The sequence below is a fragment of the Acomys russatus genome, chromosome 5, assembly GCF_903995435.1.
Source record: "Acomys russatus chromosome 5, mAcoRus1.1, whole genome shotgun sequence".
Lineage (NCBI taxonomy): Eukaryota > Metazoa > Chordata > Mammalia > Rodentia > Muridae > Acomys > Acomys russatus.
This window is the reverse complement of record NC_067141.1, coordinates 11,995,356-12,013,151: the sequence shown is the minus strand read 5'-3', so window position 1 is coordinate 12,013,151 and position 17,796 is coordinate 11,995,356. Positions and strand designations below refer to the sequence as shown.

At 39.8% G+C, this 17,796-nt stretch overlaps 1 protein-coding gene across 1 annotated transcript in view; it reads right to left on the bottom strand.

Moving 5' to 3' along the window:
* Acadsb (acyl-CoA dehydrogenase short/branched chain) overlaps nucleotides 1-17,796 on the bottom strand; it is a 50,063-nt gene that overhangs the window by 1,686 nt on the left and 30,581 nt on the right. Inside the window, exons 3-10 of the mRNA XM_051145444.1 lie at nucleotides 17,152-17,252; nucleotides 14,585-14,791; nucleotides 12,948-13,118; nucleotides 11,033-11,158; nucleotides 9,094-9,186; nucleotides 5,969-6,058; nucleotides 1,787-1,924; nucleotides 2-101 (exon numbers count right to left, since the gene is read on the bottom strand). Coding sequence (XP_051001401.1) covers nucleotides 2-101; nucleotides 1,787-1,924; nucleotides 5,969-6,058; nucleotides 9,094-9,186; nucleotides 11,033-11,158; nucleotides 12,948-13,118; nucleotides 14,585-14,791; nucleotides 17,152-17,252 — 1,026 coding nt within the window. The remainder of the gene's footprint in view (nucleotide 1; nucleotides 102-1,786; nucleotides 1,925-5,968; nucleotides 6,059-9,093; nucleotides 9,187-11,032; nucleotides 11,159-12,947; nucleotides 13,119-14,584; nucleotides 14,792-17,151; nucleotides 17,253-17,796) is intronic.

Below are 17,796 nucleotides of genomic sequence, written 5' to 3'. Positions count from 1 at the left end.
CCGATCTTTGCATCTCGGAAGAATTTTTCCACAGGGTAATCTTTGGTGTAGCCTACTCCTCCCATCCACTCGATGCACTTACTTGTTGTTAGCCCAGCAACCTACCAAAAGCAAGTAGCAAGTTACAGACTGGAAGCCAGCAAACTTGGGCAAGGTGAGCACAGATTCACTGTTAGCAAGTAGAAGGGCTGCACTTATTTGTAAGTCTCCACACCATTTCTCTAAAGTACCCTATTAATTCACAGACATTTAAAAAAAAAAAAAAAGAAATCAGACTTGTTCATATGCACATGATTATCAACAGGCACCATTTATTAGCAAATATTTTCTGAGGGCAGGAGAAGACATAAACTGCCCTTTTAGTCCTTGTCATTTGGAGACAGATAATTAAATCAATGGGCACAGATTTTATAAGCTGCAGAGAGCAGAAGAGTTTGTCAGGAAAGCCATTGTGAGGAAACAGTCAGCTGAGGTCTACACCCCCAGTTAGGGGTATTACAGGCTGAGGTACAACATGTACAAAGGCTCTAAGGAGAGCAGGGGCCCATTGGCCTCAGGGACCAGAGAGAATGGGGTCACAGTGAGAGGAGAGAAGAGACCAAAAAGGTAGGTGGCCTTGGAGGAGGGCAAGCAGTTTGACTATTGTAATGGCTCCTCAAGGAGGTCAAGAGAGAGCGCCTAATACCAGAAACTCAGTGGGCTGTCTTACTCGGCAACAGAGGGGCTTTGCAGCTGGGACTAAGGTGAGGACCTGAGATAAGAAAGTTATCCTTGGGATGGAGGATGCAATCCCAACAGTGTGTATAAAGGAGGAAGGATGCTGGAGAGCTAGTCACTGAAGGCAAGCTAACCACAGCAACAAGAGGGAGGGACAGAGGAGAGGGAGGAAGGGAGAGAGAGAGAGAGAGAGAGAGAGAGAGAGAGAGAGAGAGAGAGAGAGAGAGAGAGAGGAAGATGGAGACGGAGAGACAGAGGAAGGGAAGGAGAGATGGAGGGAGGGAAATAGGAAGGGGAGGGAGAAAGAGGCTCTGGAGGTTAGGCTTTCTCTAGATGTCCTAGAGACACCATTAAGATAGTCAAACTGCTCATCCTCCTCCAAGGCCAGCTCGCCTTTCTAATTTCTTCTTCTCTTTTACACTGACCCCAGCTCATGGTAGACTCTCATTTTAGGAACTGTAAGGGATAAATGAGCATTTATCAGAGTATCCAACTTGTAGCCCATGGGCTATATATGCCACAGGAAAGCTATGAAAGCAATTCATCATATTTTGAGATGAGAGTGTCAGAAGTTTGGATAATCCTAAGTCAAAATGTCAGACAGTGTCAAGACTGGGAGACACCTGCCCCATGATGTGGGTCAACTCCCTTGCCATAGTACCATGTGTACACAGAGAATGGACATGTCTGAATAGAAGGTAATAAACGTGTAGATCGTCGTTTCTTGGTGTTTTAAATCTCATATGGTTCTGTCATGAACATGTCTTCCATGGTACACTCCAACTTGCAACCATGGGCTTGAGGTCATCACTCAGAGGAGGCCTCTATACACTTGGGGGGTGTGTTGCAACCTGAACTGGCCATTCTTGAAAACGCTGAGACACCCCAGAAATAATATATCTTCCCGCGGAGCTTTACTCTTACTCTTTACCTTTACTCTTTCACTGTAGGAAGTGGAAGGTGCGCATTCTCTTCCTTGGGGATAACCTAAGCTTAATCAGTATTCCCAAGTGAAAGACTAATAGTCTCATGTATGAAAAAGGAGGCTGAATAACTCCTTCTATTTTACCTCTGATGCATAATATTTGGCCATAGATGCTTCTTTTATGAATGGCCTTCCGGCTTCTACAAGCCTAGCAGCATTGTACGTCAGTAACCGTGCAGCTTCCAGCTGGGTGGCCACCTGGGCCACTTGGTGTTGGAGTCCCTGTAATGTCGAAACCCATGTTAGAAAATGACAATTTGCAAACCTCAGTTTACCTCTAACTGCAAGTAAGATACGCAACTCTCAGACTCAAAACACACCCCAAAGGAATCAAATTAACTCATTTTAAATGCCTTAAATCTGCAATCTAAAGTGAAATAAGACACTAGAGGTATTATGGGACCTTTTTTGAAAACCTTCAAAACTCATGTGATCCTTCACAGCTTGTTAACATTTTAAATAACATCATCATAAAGTTAGGCTTTAAAACCTTGACTCTCATGTCTAATAACTATTTCTGTTTATGATAAAAATTGGGCATATACTAAATTCCAATAAAACAAAACTTTCCCATTTTTGCTTCATTGAATCAAGAAAAATTTGATTTTTGAACATGACCTCAACACATTAAAAGTTGCTAGCTGTAAAGTGATGAAAGAATATTTGAAGCACCAATTTTCTTCCTTCAACTAACTTATTAATGTGAGTCTATGCCATTGTTTAAGAAAAGATAGAAGTTACTTTACAATGTTTTAGTTTTGAATTGTGTGTGCATGTGCACATGCGTATGTATGTATGTATGTATGTATGTATGTATGTATGTATGCAAGCAATTGCCCATGTGTGCTCTCCTGGAGGCAGAGAAAACTGTCTCTTACCTTCCTCTATTGCTCTCTATGTTATTGTTCTGAGTCAGGGATCTCACTGAAGCTAGTGCTAACCCTTTCAGTGCCGGCTAGTGAGTCTCTGGGCTGTGATGCCCTGCCCCGGCAATGCCCCTTCAGTCTCACTCAGCTTTTATCTGAGCTCAGGTCTCTAAGATAGTCCAGCAAGTACTAACCCATATCTCAGCCCGAATTTATTCTATTTTTAAAGAATAACTTTTAAAAGCATATTAAAAAGTTGCTATCACCCTGACATTTTATCTGGTGATGAGGTGCCACTAAGTGCTTGCCAATGCATAAAATGACTTAGAGAGACTATGGATGTAAACTGCCTGATACTGTGATAAACAATCTGCTAAGCTTTGGTTCAACCATTGAGGAACGTACTTGTAATCCCAGCATTTGAGACTCGGAAACAAGAGGGATTGCTGCAAGTTCACGCTCAGCCTAGGCTACATACTGAGACCCTGTCTTAAACAAACAAAAACAAAAAAACCAAAGCAAACAAAACAAAAGTAAACCCAGAAAACCTGATTTGTTGAAAATATAGCCTCCATGTTTATTACAGACTGGACTGTTTCTTATGTCTAACCTATCCACCATTCAAGCATTTACTATATGCTAATTTCTGTTGAGCAATAGGAGGCACATTATTGAACATTATAGCCAGAATTTCTTGTTTTCATTATTTGAGTCTAACAAGAGTAGTTAATTAAATAATATATGATGAATATTAAGACAGTCTCAGCTGAAGCAATTACTTAATAAAATTCCATTAATGAAAAGCCTTTTTTTCTCTAAATGAAAAGAGGGAAAACTGTGAGGTCGGGGGCTGTTTGTAAGTATCTGAAAAATTCTTTTATTTCTGTGGCATTTGATATTTACATTATTTTGATATGTACAAAGCCTATCTATATATGTAAGTTATGAAGCATCACAATAAATAGAACACCTGCAAACCTATGCAAAGAGTAAATATCTCCCTGCCACGACAAGTCTTCTCACTTACACCATCTCTTTCTGTGTTATGGGTATTAAACTCAGGGTCTTATGCTACATTCTAGATTCTAGGCAGGCACTCTACCACCAAGCTATACCTCCAGCCCAGCTCACTTATGACATCTTTTTTTGAGGAAGATAACCTTGGTAGTCAATTTTTCTGCTGATTTTTCTTTTCCTTTTCCTTTTTTCTTTTCTCCTCTTCTTCTTCTTCCTCTTCCTCTTCCTCCTCTTCTTCTTCTTTCTCCTTCTCTTCCTACTTGTCCTTCTTCTGGTAGTGCCTTGGTGTACGGTTCTGACTACTGGTTGGCTTTTTACGTATCCAAGACTGGTCCTGAAATGTTAATCTTCCTGCCTAAGCCTTCTCCATGCTTGTGTTATAAGCGTGTACCATTCTGCGTGGAAAACTCCCTGATTCTTTCCTTTATGCCCAGTCTTTCTTTTTTCTTTCTCTTTCTTTTCTTTCTTTCTTTTTTTTTTTTTTTTTTGAGACAGGGTTTCTCTATGTAGCTTTGGCTATGCTGGACTCACTTTGTAGACCAGGCTGGCCTCGAACTCACAGTGATCCATCTGCCTCTGCCTCCCGAGTGCTGGGATTACAGGCATGCGCCACCACACCTGGCCATGCCCAGTCTTTCTTATGAAATCCCTTCTTACCTTAATATCATAAACATAGTCTCTTATTTCCTTCTAAAAATAGGCTTGCTTTTTACATGATTTCTTTGATGGATCTGAATTCTATCTGTTGTAAGAAGCAAAGATAACTTCATTTTTTTCCACATGGAGAGGGTACTCTCACTTTGTGGCCTATGAGGTTGTTTTTACCATGTATCAGTCTACATACATGCACGCGTCTGTTGCTGGGCTTTCTGTATTTGCCTACTAGTCAATTTGCCTGCTTTATGCCAAAATCATTGTTATATAAGTTCTTATGCTTTTTGTGTGGTATTCAGAGATTACAATCATTTTTACAAAATACTTTGGGTCAATTAAATAGTCACCATGGTGTAGTTTATTCAATTACCATATGAAGTACCAAGGGAGGAAAAAAGGTAACAGTGGTATGCCTCTTACCTGGAAAAAAAAAGACTACACCCTCTCAAAATAAAACAAAACATAAAACAACTCATGATAGCTTTAGGTCCCCTGAGTGCACTGTAAACACAAGGCATTGCATGCAGGACATGAGCAAATCTATGCTGAGAGATGTAAGGATGAACTGTCTGGGCCTGTCCTTAAAGCTTTGAAGTCTAGAGATGACAAGGATGCTATTGACACACCCAGGTGGAAAAAAAGTCATTTTGGTGAGAGGATAGTGAGATATAACCCTACGACTCTCACCAAAGGAGTTATGATCAAATTTCCTTTTTTGTTCCCCCCTGCTTTGTTTGCTTGTTTATTTGTTTTGAGACAGGGTCTCTCCATAGTCCTGGCTCTCCTGGAACTCACTATGTAGACCAGAATGGCCTCAAACTCAGAGACCCACCTGCCTCTGTCTCCTGAGAGTTGGGATTAAAGGCATGTACCACCATGCCTGGCATGACCAATTTCTTAACATCAAATTTCTACCTTAAAAAAAAAAAACACACCTCAATAGTCTCTAAAAATGCCACCATCACTATACTCAGTAGTTTACCTGACCCTGAGTAACTATAAACTGACTCCTAGCTTACAGAAAAGCAAAAGCTCCCTTTAACCTGTCTCACTGTTTGCCTTTCTTGCTTCCATCTATCTGGGGGCTGGCTTTGAGACAGTACCATAGTATACTGAAATAAAAATTAGACTAGAAACTAAGAAAAATATATCAGCTACGAAACTTTGGGAACCCACTTTCTATGTGCCCCAGTTTCTCTTGTGTAGGATGGAGATGATGGCAGGAGCTATGGCTAGTAAGGGTACACATTTCTAATCTGAAATCCAAAGTCTACAACTTTTTGAGTTTTAGATGGTACCACAAGTAGAAAGTTCAACCCATGACATTCAGTTTCATATATAAAACAATTAGAAGTATTGTATAAAATTACCTCAGAGCTGCCTACGGAATATATAGAATATAAATGAATTGTTAGATTTACCTCACATCTCCAGGATATCTTACCATGGCCACAAAAAATGTCCCAAACTCTGAAAACCTCTGAAGCCTGAAACATTTCTTATGCCAGGCATTCAGATAAAGTCATATGAACCTGCACACGGGAGAATTGGGGTGTGAACCCACAAGGACTATAGTTCTGCCCTTGGAAAGAAATTAAGGTGGCCACAGTGTATCCCATGAGACTTTCTCCTCCCAATAAAATGTCCTTGGGGGACCCCTCTCCATGGCTTTTAACACAGGGCGAGGTTGAAAGTCCAAGACAACAGAGAAAGTTTAATTTATATACACCTGAAAATCAAATAGCCGTTTGCCAAACTGCGTCCTTTCTTTAGTGTATGGAATAGTGTAGTCAAAACATCCTTGGGCCAGTCCTAGCATCTGTTTAAAAGAGAGAGAGGGAAAAAACAACAACAAAAGATCAGAATGTATTTTATTACAAGTGTATGCCTTTAGTTACCCAAACTGCAAGTTCCTTTCACAGGAAGACTGAATCATGAGGCAGGCAGGAGGGGAGCTTAGAGCATGGAGGTGCTTGGGTATTCACTACGCACCTTTACTCAATGTGTCTGATCATCTGGAGGCAACGTGGTCTGATTGCGCATATGGAGCTGTGAGTGTATTTAATACCAGCACACAGGCAAATTCTGACTATAGCTATCCTTACTGAACAGGACACTGCCCAGAGAACCTCCTTACTCAGCTCTGATTCTCCAGGCATGAAGTGAGCTTAGCCCTGAACCGACTCAAGACTGCAGACTGTCTCTCTAATCCTCAGAGTCAAATATGGAAAGTCACTTCCTTGCTTTGTTTGTTTGTTTTGCTTTCTGAAGAGGGGGAAAGCCATGCTGTCAATCATGCTAGACAAACACTCTACCACTGAATGGGAGGAAGGGGATGGGGAAGTGTGGTCTAAGCATCAACATTTTAAAAAACCTCCTTGGATGACTTAACTGGGCTTCAGGCAACTGACAAAAGAATCTGGTAAAAACACCAATGTACACACTTGAAGAACAAGTCAAGACGTGGTAACAATTTTAGCTGAACTGTCTCATTGCTAACCAATTTCCATATCTATTGAACGATCTGGGCTTAAAAATGGCTTCTAAACTTCAACATTAGGTAGCTAGTAAATCACTATCTAATTATGTGAAACTACATAGGTTTTAAGAAAAGAAAAAAATCAATAGTTAAAGCTTTGTGTGGGGGGGAGATGCTCACAAACATCAATATTTCATTAGTGTTCATTCACATTTTTTTCAGCCTTTATTTAGTATTCTCTGGAGAACATAAGATTATATCCAAAATTAGTGGGACAATGCCTCAACAAACCATGAATGAGAATGAGGCAGCAGGTTTTGTGGTTATAGATGATGTCATCTTCCAGCAGGTAGACCTCTATTAATGTGAAACTTGATTTTGGCTTTTAATTTTTTTTCTTTTCATTATTATTATTTTTTTAATGTGAATGAGTGTTTTACTTGCATGTATGTCTGTGCAGCACGTGTATGCAGGACCTTTAGAGGCCAGAAGAGGGCACTAGATGCCCTGAGACTGGAGGTACAGCTGCTTGTGAGCCACCTTGTGGGTGCTGGGAATCAAACCTGGGTTCTCCAGAAGAGCAGCCAGTGCTCTTGACTGCTGAACTCGCCCTCCAGGCCCTGCTTTTGTTTTTTAGGTAGGTTTTACTACGTAGCAACACTGGCCTTGAACTTGGTATCCTTAAACCCTCAACCCTTCTACCTAAAGCCTCTGAGATCACAGGCATGTGCCAACACCATTGGCTTAAACACTGAGATGATCAACTGTGAATGAAAACATGCATTTCTACCTTGGTAAAATGTTTCCATTGTAAATAGTGAAGAAACAAATTCTCTGCAGCTGCAAGGTTTTGAGGAACAGTGGCCCCAGCTCACTGTTGCATGCACCTTTTCCTCTACAAGTGCCTACTGAGACACAGTAGTGCCTGCTCTTAACACTTCACTGGGTTATAAGATAATGTGGAGTAACTAGAATAAAGCCTACGTCATGACTTCATGGTCACACCATCTATAGTATGTTTATATCTCGGAGCCACAAGGCTAACACAGGAGCTTTAATGCTGCATCCATGAAGTCACACAACAAGAACACCTTTTTATTTTTTTTTTTCAAGAACACCTTTAAAACTAACAGTATGTCAGTACTCTTTCTAGCTTTGTTAGAAACTGAAGTTGAATCCTAGTCTAAGAATAGTTTGTTAGGGTGAGGGTATAGCTCAGAGGCAGAGTAGATGCTTAGCATTGTTTGGGGCCTGGATTCAATCCTCAGCAAACCCTTTCCCAGAAAAAAAAAAATGTTGTAAATATAGTAAAAAACAGTAGGAAAAAAATGGAGTTTTCCATTCAACATTTAACTATTTCAACAGCTAGCAGATGTAATTTGTATCAAAATCTAAAAATTTTAAGTTAGTAAGTCTCAGATACTGATGAAAAACAAATAGATATCTGATTATTGATAGGTCCAGGTAGGGCTTAGGGGGCCCCAGACCTCACTGTTGAACTGCCTGCTACTGACAGATTTTGGGTGGAGGATAAGTCATTGCCATCAGTTGTGTACCCGTTGACTCCACCAGGCTCCAGTGCACAGTCCCAAGCCAGAGCTCATGGAGATGGCCCTGGAAATGCATCCCTAAACAAAACCAATAGTCATGAATCTGAATCTGCTAGCATGCAGGGGCTGTGGTGTTGCTAAGGATGGGAAGGAGATTAGAGAGACAGGGGGAGAGAGTAATCAGAATAACACACACATATACATGCACCATACATACATATATACATAAAGAGGTATGACATAAAATATAATATATATTAGGGACATATATGGATACTTATATATATATATGGATACATAGATAATAGAATATGGATATATAGATACTTGTATAATATATGGATACTTACATAATATAATATGCATCTTTATATAATAGAATAATTTTTAATTAACTAATTTATTTTTACATATATATTTATATTATTACACATATATATGATAAACAACATACAGCAAGAATGACATTCGTAATTTTAAACATTTCTAAAAGAATGAACGTCAGATTTTGAAAAGTTAACTGAAAGACAGATGCCATATTTAATATGTACAATATTTGGAAGTTACTGGTCGGGGTACTAGATAATACTTTAATGCTCTCAAAGCAGAAAACAGCTGTTACTCAGCCATTGTTTGATCTCCTGGACACTTACATAATTGGCCAAAGTAGACTTTGAGAGGAATCATCAGATGCCACTCTTTCCCACGTGCAAGCAAAGGGTGCCACCTTGTGTTCTAAAGCTTCCAGATACTCTTTATTGCAATTCTTTTTTTTTTTTTTTCTTTAATTGGCTCAAAGTGTGAAAGAGCTAAGCTCTTACTTACCTGTGCAGCAATGCCTATTCTGCCTTCATTAAGACTTCCTATGGCGTACTTATAGCCATGGCCAACCTCTCCCAAAATACTGGTTTCTGGGACCTGGAAATACAAATGTTTACTTACTTGTAAATTTAGATTTACACAATTTATTTTGATTCCAAATACAAACAACATGTAATTATGCATACATGCTGGGATGTGTGTGTGCGCGCATGCGTGTGTGTGTGTGTGTGTGTGTGTGTGTGTGTGTGTGCACGTGTGCGTGTGTGTGTCCCAACTTGTGTGATATTACTGCATCACAGCATTGAGTAAACTTCAATGAGAGAAGCTGCAGAGATGGCTCGGTGGTTAAAAGCACTCGTTTTCCCCACAGGTCTCAAGTTCAACTCCTACATGATGGCTCAGAACCATCTATACTCCAGTTTCAGGGGATCTGACATCATCTTCTGACTTCTACAGGCACCAGGCACACATGTGGTACACATGCATGCATTCAGGCAAAACTCTCATATACAGAAAATAAAATAAATAAATCTAAAACAAATTAAGGGGGAAAGTATCGCACACTCCAGTTTGATTGCCTGCTGACATCTGTGTATCTCCTCACTATTCTCTCCAAGCCTGTGCTGCTCATTCTTGCATCCTCCTGAGCCTAAGCACAGTCTACTTAATGAACAAATGAATTTTTAAAAAGGGAATGTCAGAGCTGGAGAGATGGTTCAGCAGTTAAGCGCACTGTCTGGTCTTCCAGAGGTCCTGAGTTCAATTCCCAGCAACCTCTAATGCCGTCTTCTGGTATTCAAGTGTACATGCAGATAGAGTACTCACATACATAAAATAAATAAATAAAATGTTTAAACAACAGCAAAACAAAAAATTAGAATGAAAAAAGGGAATCTCATATAATTTGTCAATAACATAAGCGAATAATAATTTATTTCCAATTCTTATTTGTATGTTAACAGTCTTGAGATAATTCGTTAGATACTACAAAACATAAAGTATTTTCAAAAACAAGAGTAATAAACTGTTCTTCAGCTGAGATGATTCATTTTTAGAAGAGTCTACTAAGGTGTGTGTTTGTGTGAGTGCACATGTGTGAGTGTGCACAGTATTCCACCTAGCAGGAGAGGAGGAAGGAGAAAGCAAGCTGTATTATAAAAAGTGAACAGTAGAAGTGGAGAGGTGGTTCAGTGGTTAAAAGGACTAGCTGCTTTTTCAGAGGATACAGGTTTTCCTCCCAGAACCCACATGGCTCACATGGCTGCTCACAAATGTCTGTGATTCCAGTTCTAAGGGATCCTATACTCTTTTCTACACATATGGCTCATGCAAGCGTGGGCGCACACACACACACACACACACACACACACACACACACACACACACACACACACCAATCTTCATTACAAATAGCAAAATATCCTCCATAATCATTAGTAGGAACAATAGGAAATACTTTGTTTTAGTTAGGAGTGAGAGCAGGGAAGAACAGAGGATAAGGGAAAGTAGGAAGAAGGGAGGAGACCCAAAGACGTCTGTAAAGACATCTCAGTACACAAAGATATGGGAGCATCTGTGATGACCCAGCTTGCCCAAGCCAGGCTCTAGCTCAGCTTCAGCATCCTGGAGGAAGATCTTGGTTTTGTAGAGTGTTGCCTGGCTACTTTCCACTCTCACTGAGCAACACCCCCATCTTGTGGCCATTGATGAACAGACCTCAGAATTCCTTCTCAAGTTCACAGATGTTTAGTTCACAAGCACCAAGTTCATAAAATATACATGTTTCAGAAGTATGTAGGTTATATAAAAAATAATAATAATGATTGAGATTTTCACATCTGACATTTGCTGTCCAGGTTAAAGGCTGAAGAGAAAAGTTTCCACTCTGGGTCTCAACTCTTGTGAAGAACGCCTTTGGTCAGGGCTATTCTAGAATACCTACCTTCACATTTTCAAATGTAAGCTGGCAAGTGGAAGAAGCTCTGATCCCCATTTTCTTCTCTGTTTTTCCTATATGAAAACCTTCTGTATCTCGGTCTACCAAGAAGCAGGTGATGCCTTTGTATCCCTAAAAAAACAATTAAATGTGATTATCATTTAGGCTTTAAAATCCCTTATTTATAAAGAGTTCAAAGTAAGAAAACCAAGGGGTTACAGACAGAGATGGCTCAGCAGTTAAGAGTACTTGCTACCCTTCCAGAGGACCAGAGTTTGGTTTCCAGTATCTAGACTGTAGTTTCATGAAATCTAGCTCCCTCTACTGGCTTCCATGAGCATCAAACATGCCTGTGATTCATAAACACACATGCAGGCAAAGCACACGCATAAACAATAAATATAAATTAATTAATTAAGTTAAAACATATACAGAGTTCAAAAGTAAAAAGAAAGTTACGGGGCTGGAGGGTTCAGCTGAGAAAGCGCTGCTCTGAAAACTCAAGCATGTGTGTTGGCGCCCAAGAACCCACGTAACAAGTCAGGTGCGGGGCATATGCTTTGTAATGCCAGTGCTGGGGGTCAGAGAGAGGTGCGCCCTTGGGGCTTGCTGGCCAGTCAGCCAAGCTTTAGCAGTGCCGCCCAGGTCCCAGTAACTGGCATTGCCTCAAGAAGAGCTGGGGGACTGGAGAGAGGATTCAGTAGTTAAGAGCAATACCGCTCTTGTAGAGGACTCAAGTTTGGCTCCCTACACCATAGCTGGTGGCTCACAACCTCAGGTAACTCCAGCTGCAGCAGATCTGACGTCCTCTGGGTGCCATGGGCACCTGTAGCCATGTGTACATACCCCTAACACAGACAAATATATATACACATATAGGTAAAATTTATTTTTTTTAAAAAATCAAACTTTAAGACAAAGGTGGCCAGTTCCTGAGAAACAGCGTCTGAGGTTGACTTCTGCTTTCCTCACAGAGGCACTTGCCTCTACACAAATGCACACAGGTACAGAAAGAAAAAGAAAGTTAAAATGGACTTTAGTGATAAGTACTGAAGAATGCAGAATGACAAAACCAGAACAACTGCAGAACATTAGTTACTACACAAGAGCCCCATGCCAGGCAAGGTGGTGCACCCTTTAAGTGCACCTCAGTGCTTCGGAAGCGGAGGCAGGAGGATCTCAGTGAGCTTGAGGCCAGCCTGGTCTACACAGCATTATCTAGAGAGGAACCTTACTACTTCTTGTACTTTTGGACAAACAACAACGGGTGTTAATGTTATTTTTATAATAAGTATGTGGTCAAGAGACCCTCACGCTTTAAATTCAATGTTCTCAAACAGATCAGAAAGCAAAATAAAATTTACTTACCATTTTGCTGTATGACTTCCTCCCATCTGAATGAAATGCTCTTAAGTAATACTCTTAAAAGCAAATGTATTTTACAAACACTTAAATCCTTCATTATTATACAGAAAAATTAAACTTCTACCCAATTAAAGCTTAGGATATTAGGGTCTGGAGCGATGGCTCAGTGAATAAGAGCACTAGCTGCTCTTCCAAAGGACCTGGGTTCAATTCCCAGCACCCACATGGCAACTCACAATACTCTATAACTCCTGTTCCAGGGAATCTGAAACCTTTACACAGAAATACATGCAGTCAAAACACCAATGTACATAAAATAAAAATAAAGGAATTATTTTTTAATTAGGATATTAAAAGAGAAGTAATAAATTGTTCTCTATCTAATTAATAATTATGTCAGCAACAGTTATTCTAGGTGAATAAGAGCGGAAAAAATGATCATTCAATTCTCACAAAACAAGGAACTTAAGACTAATACAAAAAAGGAAATGAAGGAAGAAAAAAAAGAGAGAAAAGGTAGAAAGAAGGAGGAGAGAAACATTTTCTTTAAACTTACCGAGGAGGGGTCTACATTTGCAAAAACCAGGAAGAGCTCTGCATGTTCGGCATTGCTGATCCACATCTTCGACCCATTAATGATGTAGTAATTTCCATTTTTATCAGCTCTTGTTTTCAAAGCAAAAGAGTCACTCCCAGCTCCAGATTCAGAAAGGCAGAAACTCCCTAACTATACATATGAGGGAAAAATATTTATATTTATTTTTTGTATAACAAGTCATAGAGAAAAATGGGCATTTGTGGGGTTTTTGTTTGTTTGGTTGGTTTTTTGTTCTTTTGTTTTTAGACAGAGTTTCTCTGTGTGGAGCTGGCTGTCCTAGGAACTCAGTCTATAGAGAGGCTGGCCTTGAACTCAGAAATCCACTAGCCTCTGCTTCCCAAATGCTGGGACCATTGGCATGTGTTGCCACTGCCCAGCTTTAAAAAATTGGACATTTGTAAATCAAACCTTTAGTTACTTTAAAAAAAAAATCTATATATTGGGCTGGGCATGGTGGTGCACGCCTTTTAATCCAGCACCCAGGAGGCAAAGGCAGACCTCTGTGAGCTAGAGGCCAACCTGGTCTATATAGCAAGTTACAGACCAGCCAAGTGAGATCCTGTATTTAAAAAAATGCTTATATCTATCAAAATAGAATTGTGATTTATTATTTCCCCAAAGCACCTTTACTGTTTATCTGAGTTAAATAAGGCTTTAGGAACACATGCTTGCTGTGTGGCATTTCCTAGTCTACCTTCATCAAGACTTCCCAATGGCACAGTTAGAGCCACCAGCCATCTCAGAATTCAAGTTGATGATGCAGGAGGTGTCGGTCTGAAGCCAGAAAAAAAACAAAACAAAAAAAAAAAAAAAAAAAAAAAAAAACCAACAAAACCAACAACAACAAAATAACACATCTTAAATTTATTTAATTCTAGCAGAACGTGATCTCAACAAAGATACTGGAAAACAAGTTGAGATAAAAGTACTGTTGTCTTAGCCGGGCGTGGTGGTGCACGCCTTTAATCCCAGCACTCAGGAGGCAGAGGCAGGCGGATCGCTGTGAGTTCAAGGCCAGCCTGGTCTACAAAGTGAGTCCAGGATGGCCAAGGCTACACAGAGAAAAAAAGTTCTGGATGGTGGTACACACCTTTGATCCCAGGAGAGGGAGGCAAAGACAGATTGAGTTTGAGGTCAGTCTGGTCTACAAAGCGGGGTCCAGACAGGCAGGCTATGGAGAGAAACCCTGTCTCGAAAAAAAACCAAACCAAACCAAGCAAAAACAAAACAAACAAAACCCCAAAAGTGTTGTTTATTTGTTTGTTTGTTTTTTGAGACAAGGTCTCACTATACATCCCAGACTGACCTGGAAGTTTCTATCCCCTTGCCTCAGCCCCTGAGTACTAGGATTACAAGCATACACTGCCATGCCTGGCTAAAAATAATTGTCTGATGATTATTTCTTAAATTTCCACATGACAAATGAGAGGTAGAATGTGTTTTTCTGGTAGCAGTAATTTATTGAGCATTGCTTGGTTGATTGATGGTGCTGTTTTGTGATCTTGGATAATTAAAGTCAGTGCTGCAGTTCCATTTCTCCCGAAAATATTGTAAACTTAGACCCAACCCATTGCAACAAGTCACTTACGACTCACTTTTTCTGTAGCCAGCTTAGGCAAATAGGTGGCCTTCTGTTCTTCTGTACCATGTTTTCGAAACAGGTTGTTAACTATCGTGTTCTGGATGTCGCACAGGAGAGCCACAGAGGCATCCACCATGGCTAGTTCCTCAATCACCAGGACAGAGCAGAAAAAGGAAGCTCCTGTTCCTCCATATTTTGGATCAGTATCAATGCCCATCAGCTAAAGCAAAGACAGATGAGGAAAGAAGAGACAGGGGAAGAAAGCTATTTATACCGGGAGGCTTTCTGCAAGTAAATATTCAAAAATAAATTGTAAACACATGTATGACCTTGGGCCTCTTCTGCTAGGTAAGCCCTTTACTACCACCCAAGGCACAGCTACAGCCCACCATGTGTACTCTGAATTTTAAAAATCTATGTACATTTTAATTCGATATAGCTATTTTGTTATAAGCACTATGGTTTTGTTTATTTGTTTGCGTTTCCTTCCCCCCCCCCTTTTTTTTTTGAGAAGGATGAATTTATGTTAGATGTATTCTTTTTTCTCACTTTAGGCCTCAGATAACAAAGAAAGACACAAGACACTTTGAAGCATAAACAAATAGGATAAGGAAACTTAAGTATGGCTTTTCTTACTAAGAGCTGCATATGATGTTTTGGTATACTATACTGGTTTGATATAATCAGTGAATATGAAAATAACAAACATGTCTACAGCCCCAGTCAGCATGTCTAAGCAGGCTTTCCTACTCCATCTTTTCAGCAGAGATAATGACTGAATGACCATCCATTTTGGGCCATTTTAGCAAGTCCAAGATGATTAACAGACAACATCTGGTAGTGTTTGAGTGACACACCCAACAAGTCAGAGGTGCTGATACACAACAGTAAATGCTGGCCAACATCTTTAGGTGGCCATTTGATTCAGTGCCTAAGTCTGAGACATGAAATGTCCTTAGTACTGCTCTATATTTAATTGTCCTTATTTTAGGAAAGGACACGACATATACAAGTGGCTCAAGACCCAGATCTGATAGCAAAAAGGGTGATGCTTCCTTTACCCAGGGCTCTCCTAGTACAGCACTGCTGAGGTAAGGCTCTGGTTATATGCTTTAGGATGGTGACGTAGCTGACATAAGGCAGAACCACAAAGGATGGAAGCTGCAGTGTGAGGGGTCTGACGTGATCTCCCATTGTGAGCAACTGTTACAATACTGCTTCTCCCTGCAGGTCACTCATACTATTGCACTCTTGGAAATATGTGGCTGGAGACTAACACTGGAACTAAAGAGGAGGCAACTGAGCTACTATAAACAAGAGACGTTTATGGAGGTGGACACTGGGTGCACCTGGCCCTGAATGCAAGAACTTAGGAGAGTAATTTTCAAGCTGTGAGACCACCAAAGGACCTCCCCCCAGGCCCATCCTAGAGGAGCCTGAGGGTGGGGAAGGGCTCTATCAGTGATGGCATCGATCAATGATAATTTAAGAACTGGACTGGAAGATGAACCACAGGATCTTTGTCTTACATACTCGGCTTCTGTGTGGCCCAGTATGTTTCCATATAGGATTCCATTTTTCTAAGTGTTTCATTGATAACAAGAAGTTAGAAAAACCATCAAAAGATGGTCACATTAAAACCAGGAGAAATGACATTATATGGCTGAGTGCCAAAAGTTATTTTTCAATAAAATGACAGACAAGACTTAGGAAGGGGGTGGAGGACTGAGTAGGAGTGACGCGTTCTAAAACATCCTTAGTATTAAAAACAAAAACAACAAACAAACAACAAACACAACTCTTTGCGCCTAAAGAGAAGGGCAACACCAGGAATGAGTGTGGTGGTTTTTAAAAAGATGTTCTCCTTGAAATTCCCACACTGATAACACTCTACTTACAGCCAGATTAACTCTCCTTTAATCTATTCTACAATATCATACTTTCACCAAAGAGCTACATGAATTACAAAGCTAGAAATCTGGCTGATGTGGAACTCAGCTATCAGTTCTGCTTTAAGACTGCCACACACATAGTGTCTGTGACGTGTACTATTTGATGGAGCTAGCCAGTTCTTTGTTGAGCTGCCTTGTGCACTGCATGATGTTTAGATAGTAGTGTCCCATGCTTCTACCCACCAGATGCTAATGGCCTCCTTTAAAAGCATTTTCAAATTAAAATATTAATTCAGTTAAAAATCTTTAATGGTATAAAATAAACTAGACCTTAACCAAAAGGAAACACAGATATTTTTGACTAGGCCCGAGGAATTCCCTATGATCATTATAATCTCTCAATTGAAAAATTTGCATATATTTTAATATGAGATATGTATTTAAAAGTACTTGGCCAACACAAAAAAGGCTTCATGTTTTTTGTGTGCTTTTTTTGTTTGTTTGTTTGGGAATTTTGTCTTATTTGTTTTGATTTTTTTGAGGGAGAGAGAAAGAGAGAGAGAGAAACATGAAATTGAGTGGGTAAGGAGGTAGGGGAAGACAGAGGAGTGGGGGAGGGAATGATAAAACATATTGCATAAAAATTTAAATAATAAAAACTTTTAAATGAGAATTATGAAACATATACCCCTTGTTGAAATAATCCTTGTATCACTGATTTCTCCATTTTTGAATTTTCATCCATAGTTGAAACCAAAGGAGCAATTTGTTCCTGTGCAAATTTTTTGACTGCAAGGGAGGAAAAAGAATTGCTGGTAAGTCTATGTTTAAGTAGATTAAAGTGGATATCTTTAAGTTTAGAAAAAAATAATTCATTAACAATTTGTTGATAAACAACTTTTTAACCAATAAATTAAAATACACATGGCTATATTTAGTCTATCAAAATAGAAATTACAACTTCCTTCTCTAAATCCAGAAAAGAGCAACCTCCTAATCCCCTTTGGAGCAAAAACATAATGTGAAAGGCATAAAATGAAAACTGAAAAGCTTATTCTCCTATCCTGGATTTTTAGTTCATATCCCCAAAGGTAACTAATTTTAAACTCCCATACTCCTTCTGGAAGCTTCCCTTCAAAGTCCTCTATATGTCTCTGCCCAGATGTTCTTCCTATCAGTTTACTTCTATTACACAAAGCAACCATAAGGCACACAGTCAACCTTCTCTCTACTTCCCTGTCCCCTCTTATTCTTTTTATTATTTTTTTGAGACAGAATTTCACTGTGTAGCCCTGGTTAGCCTGGAACTTACTATGAGACCAGGCTAGTCTTG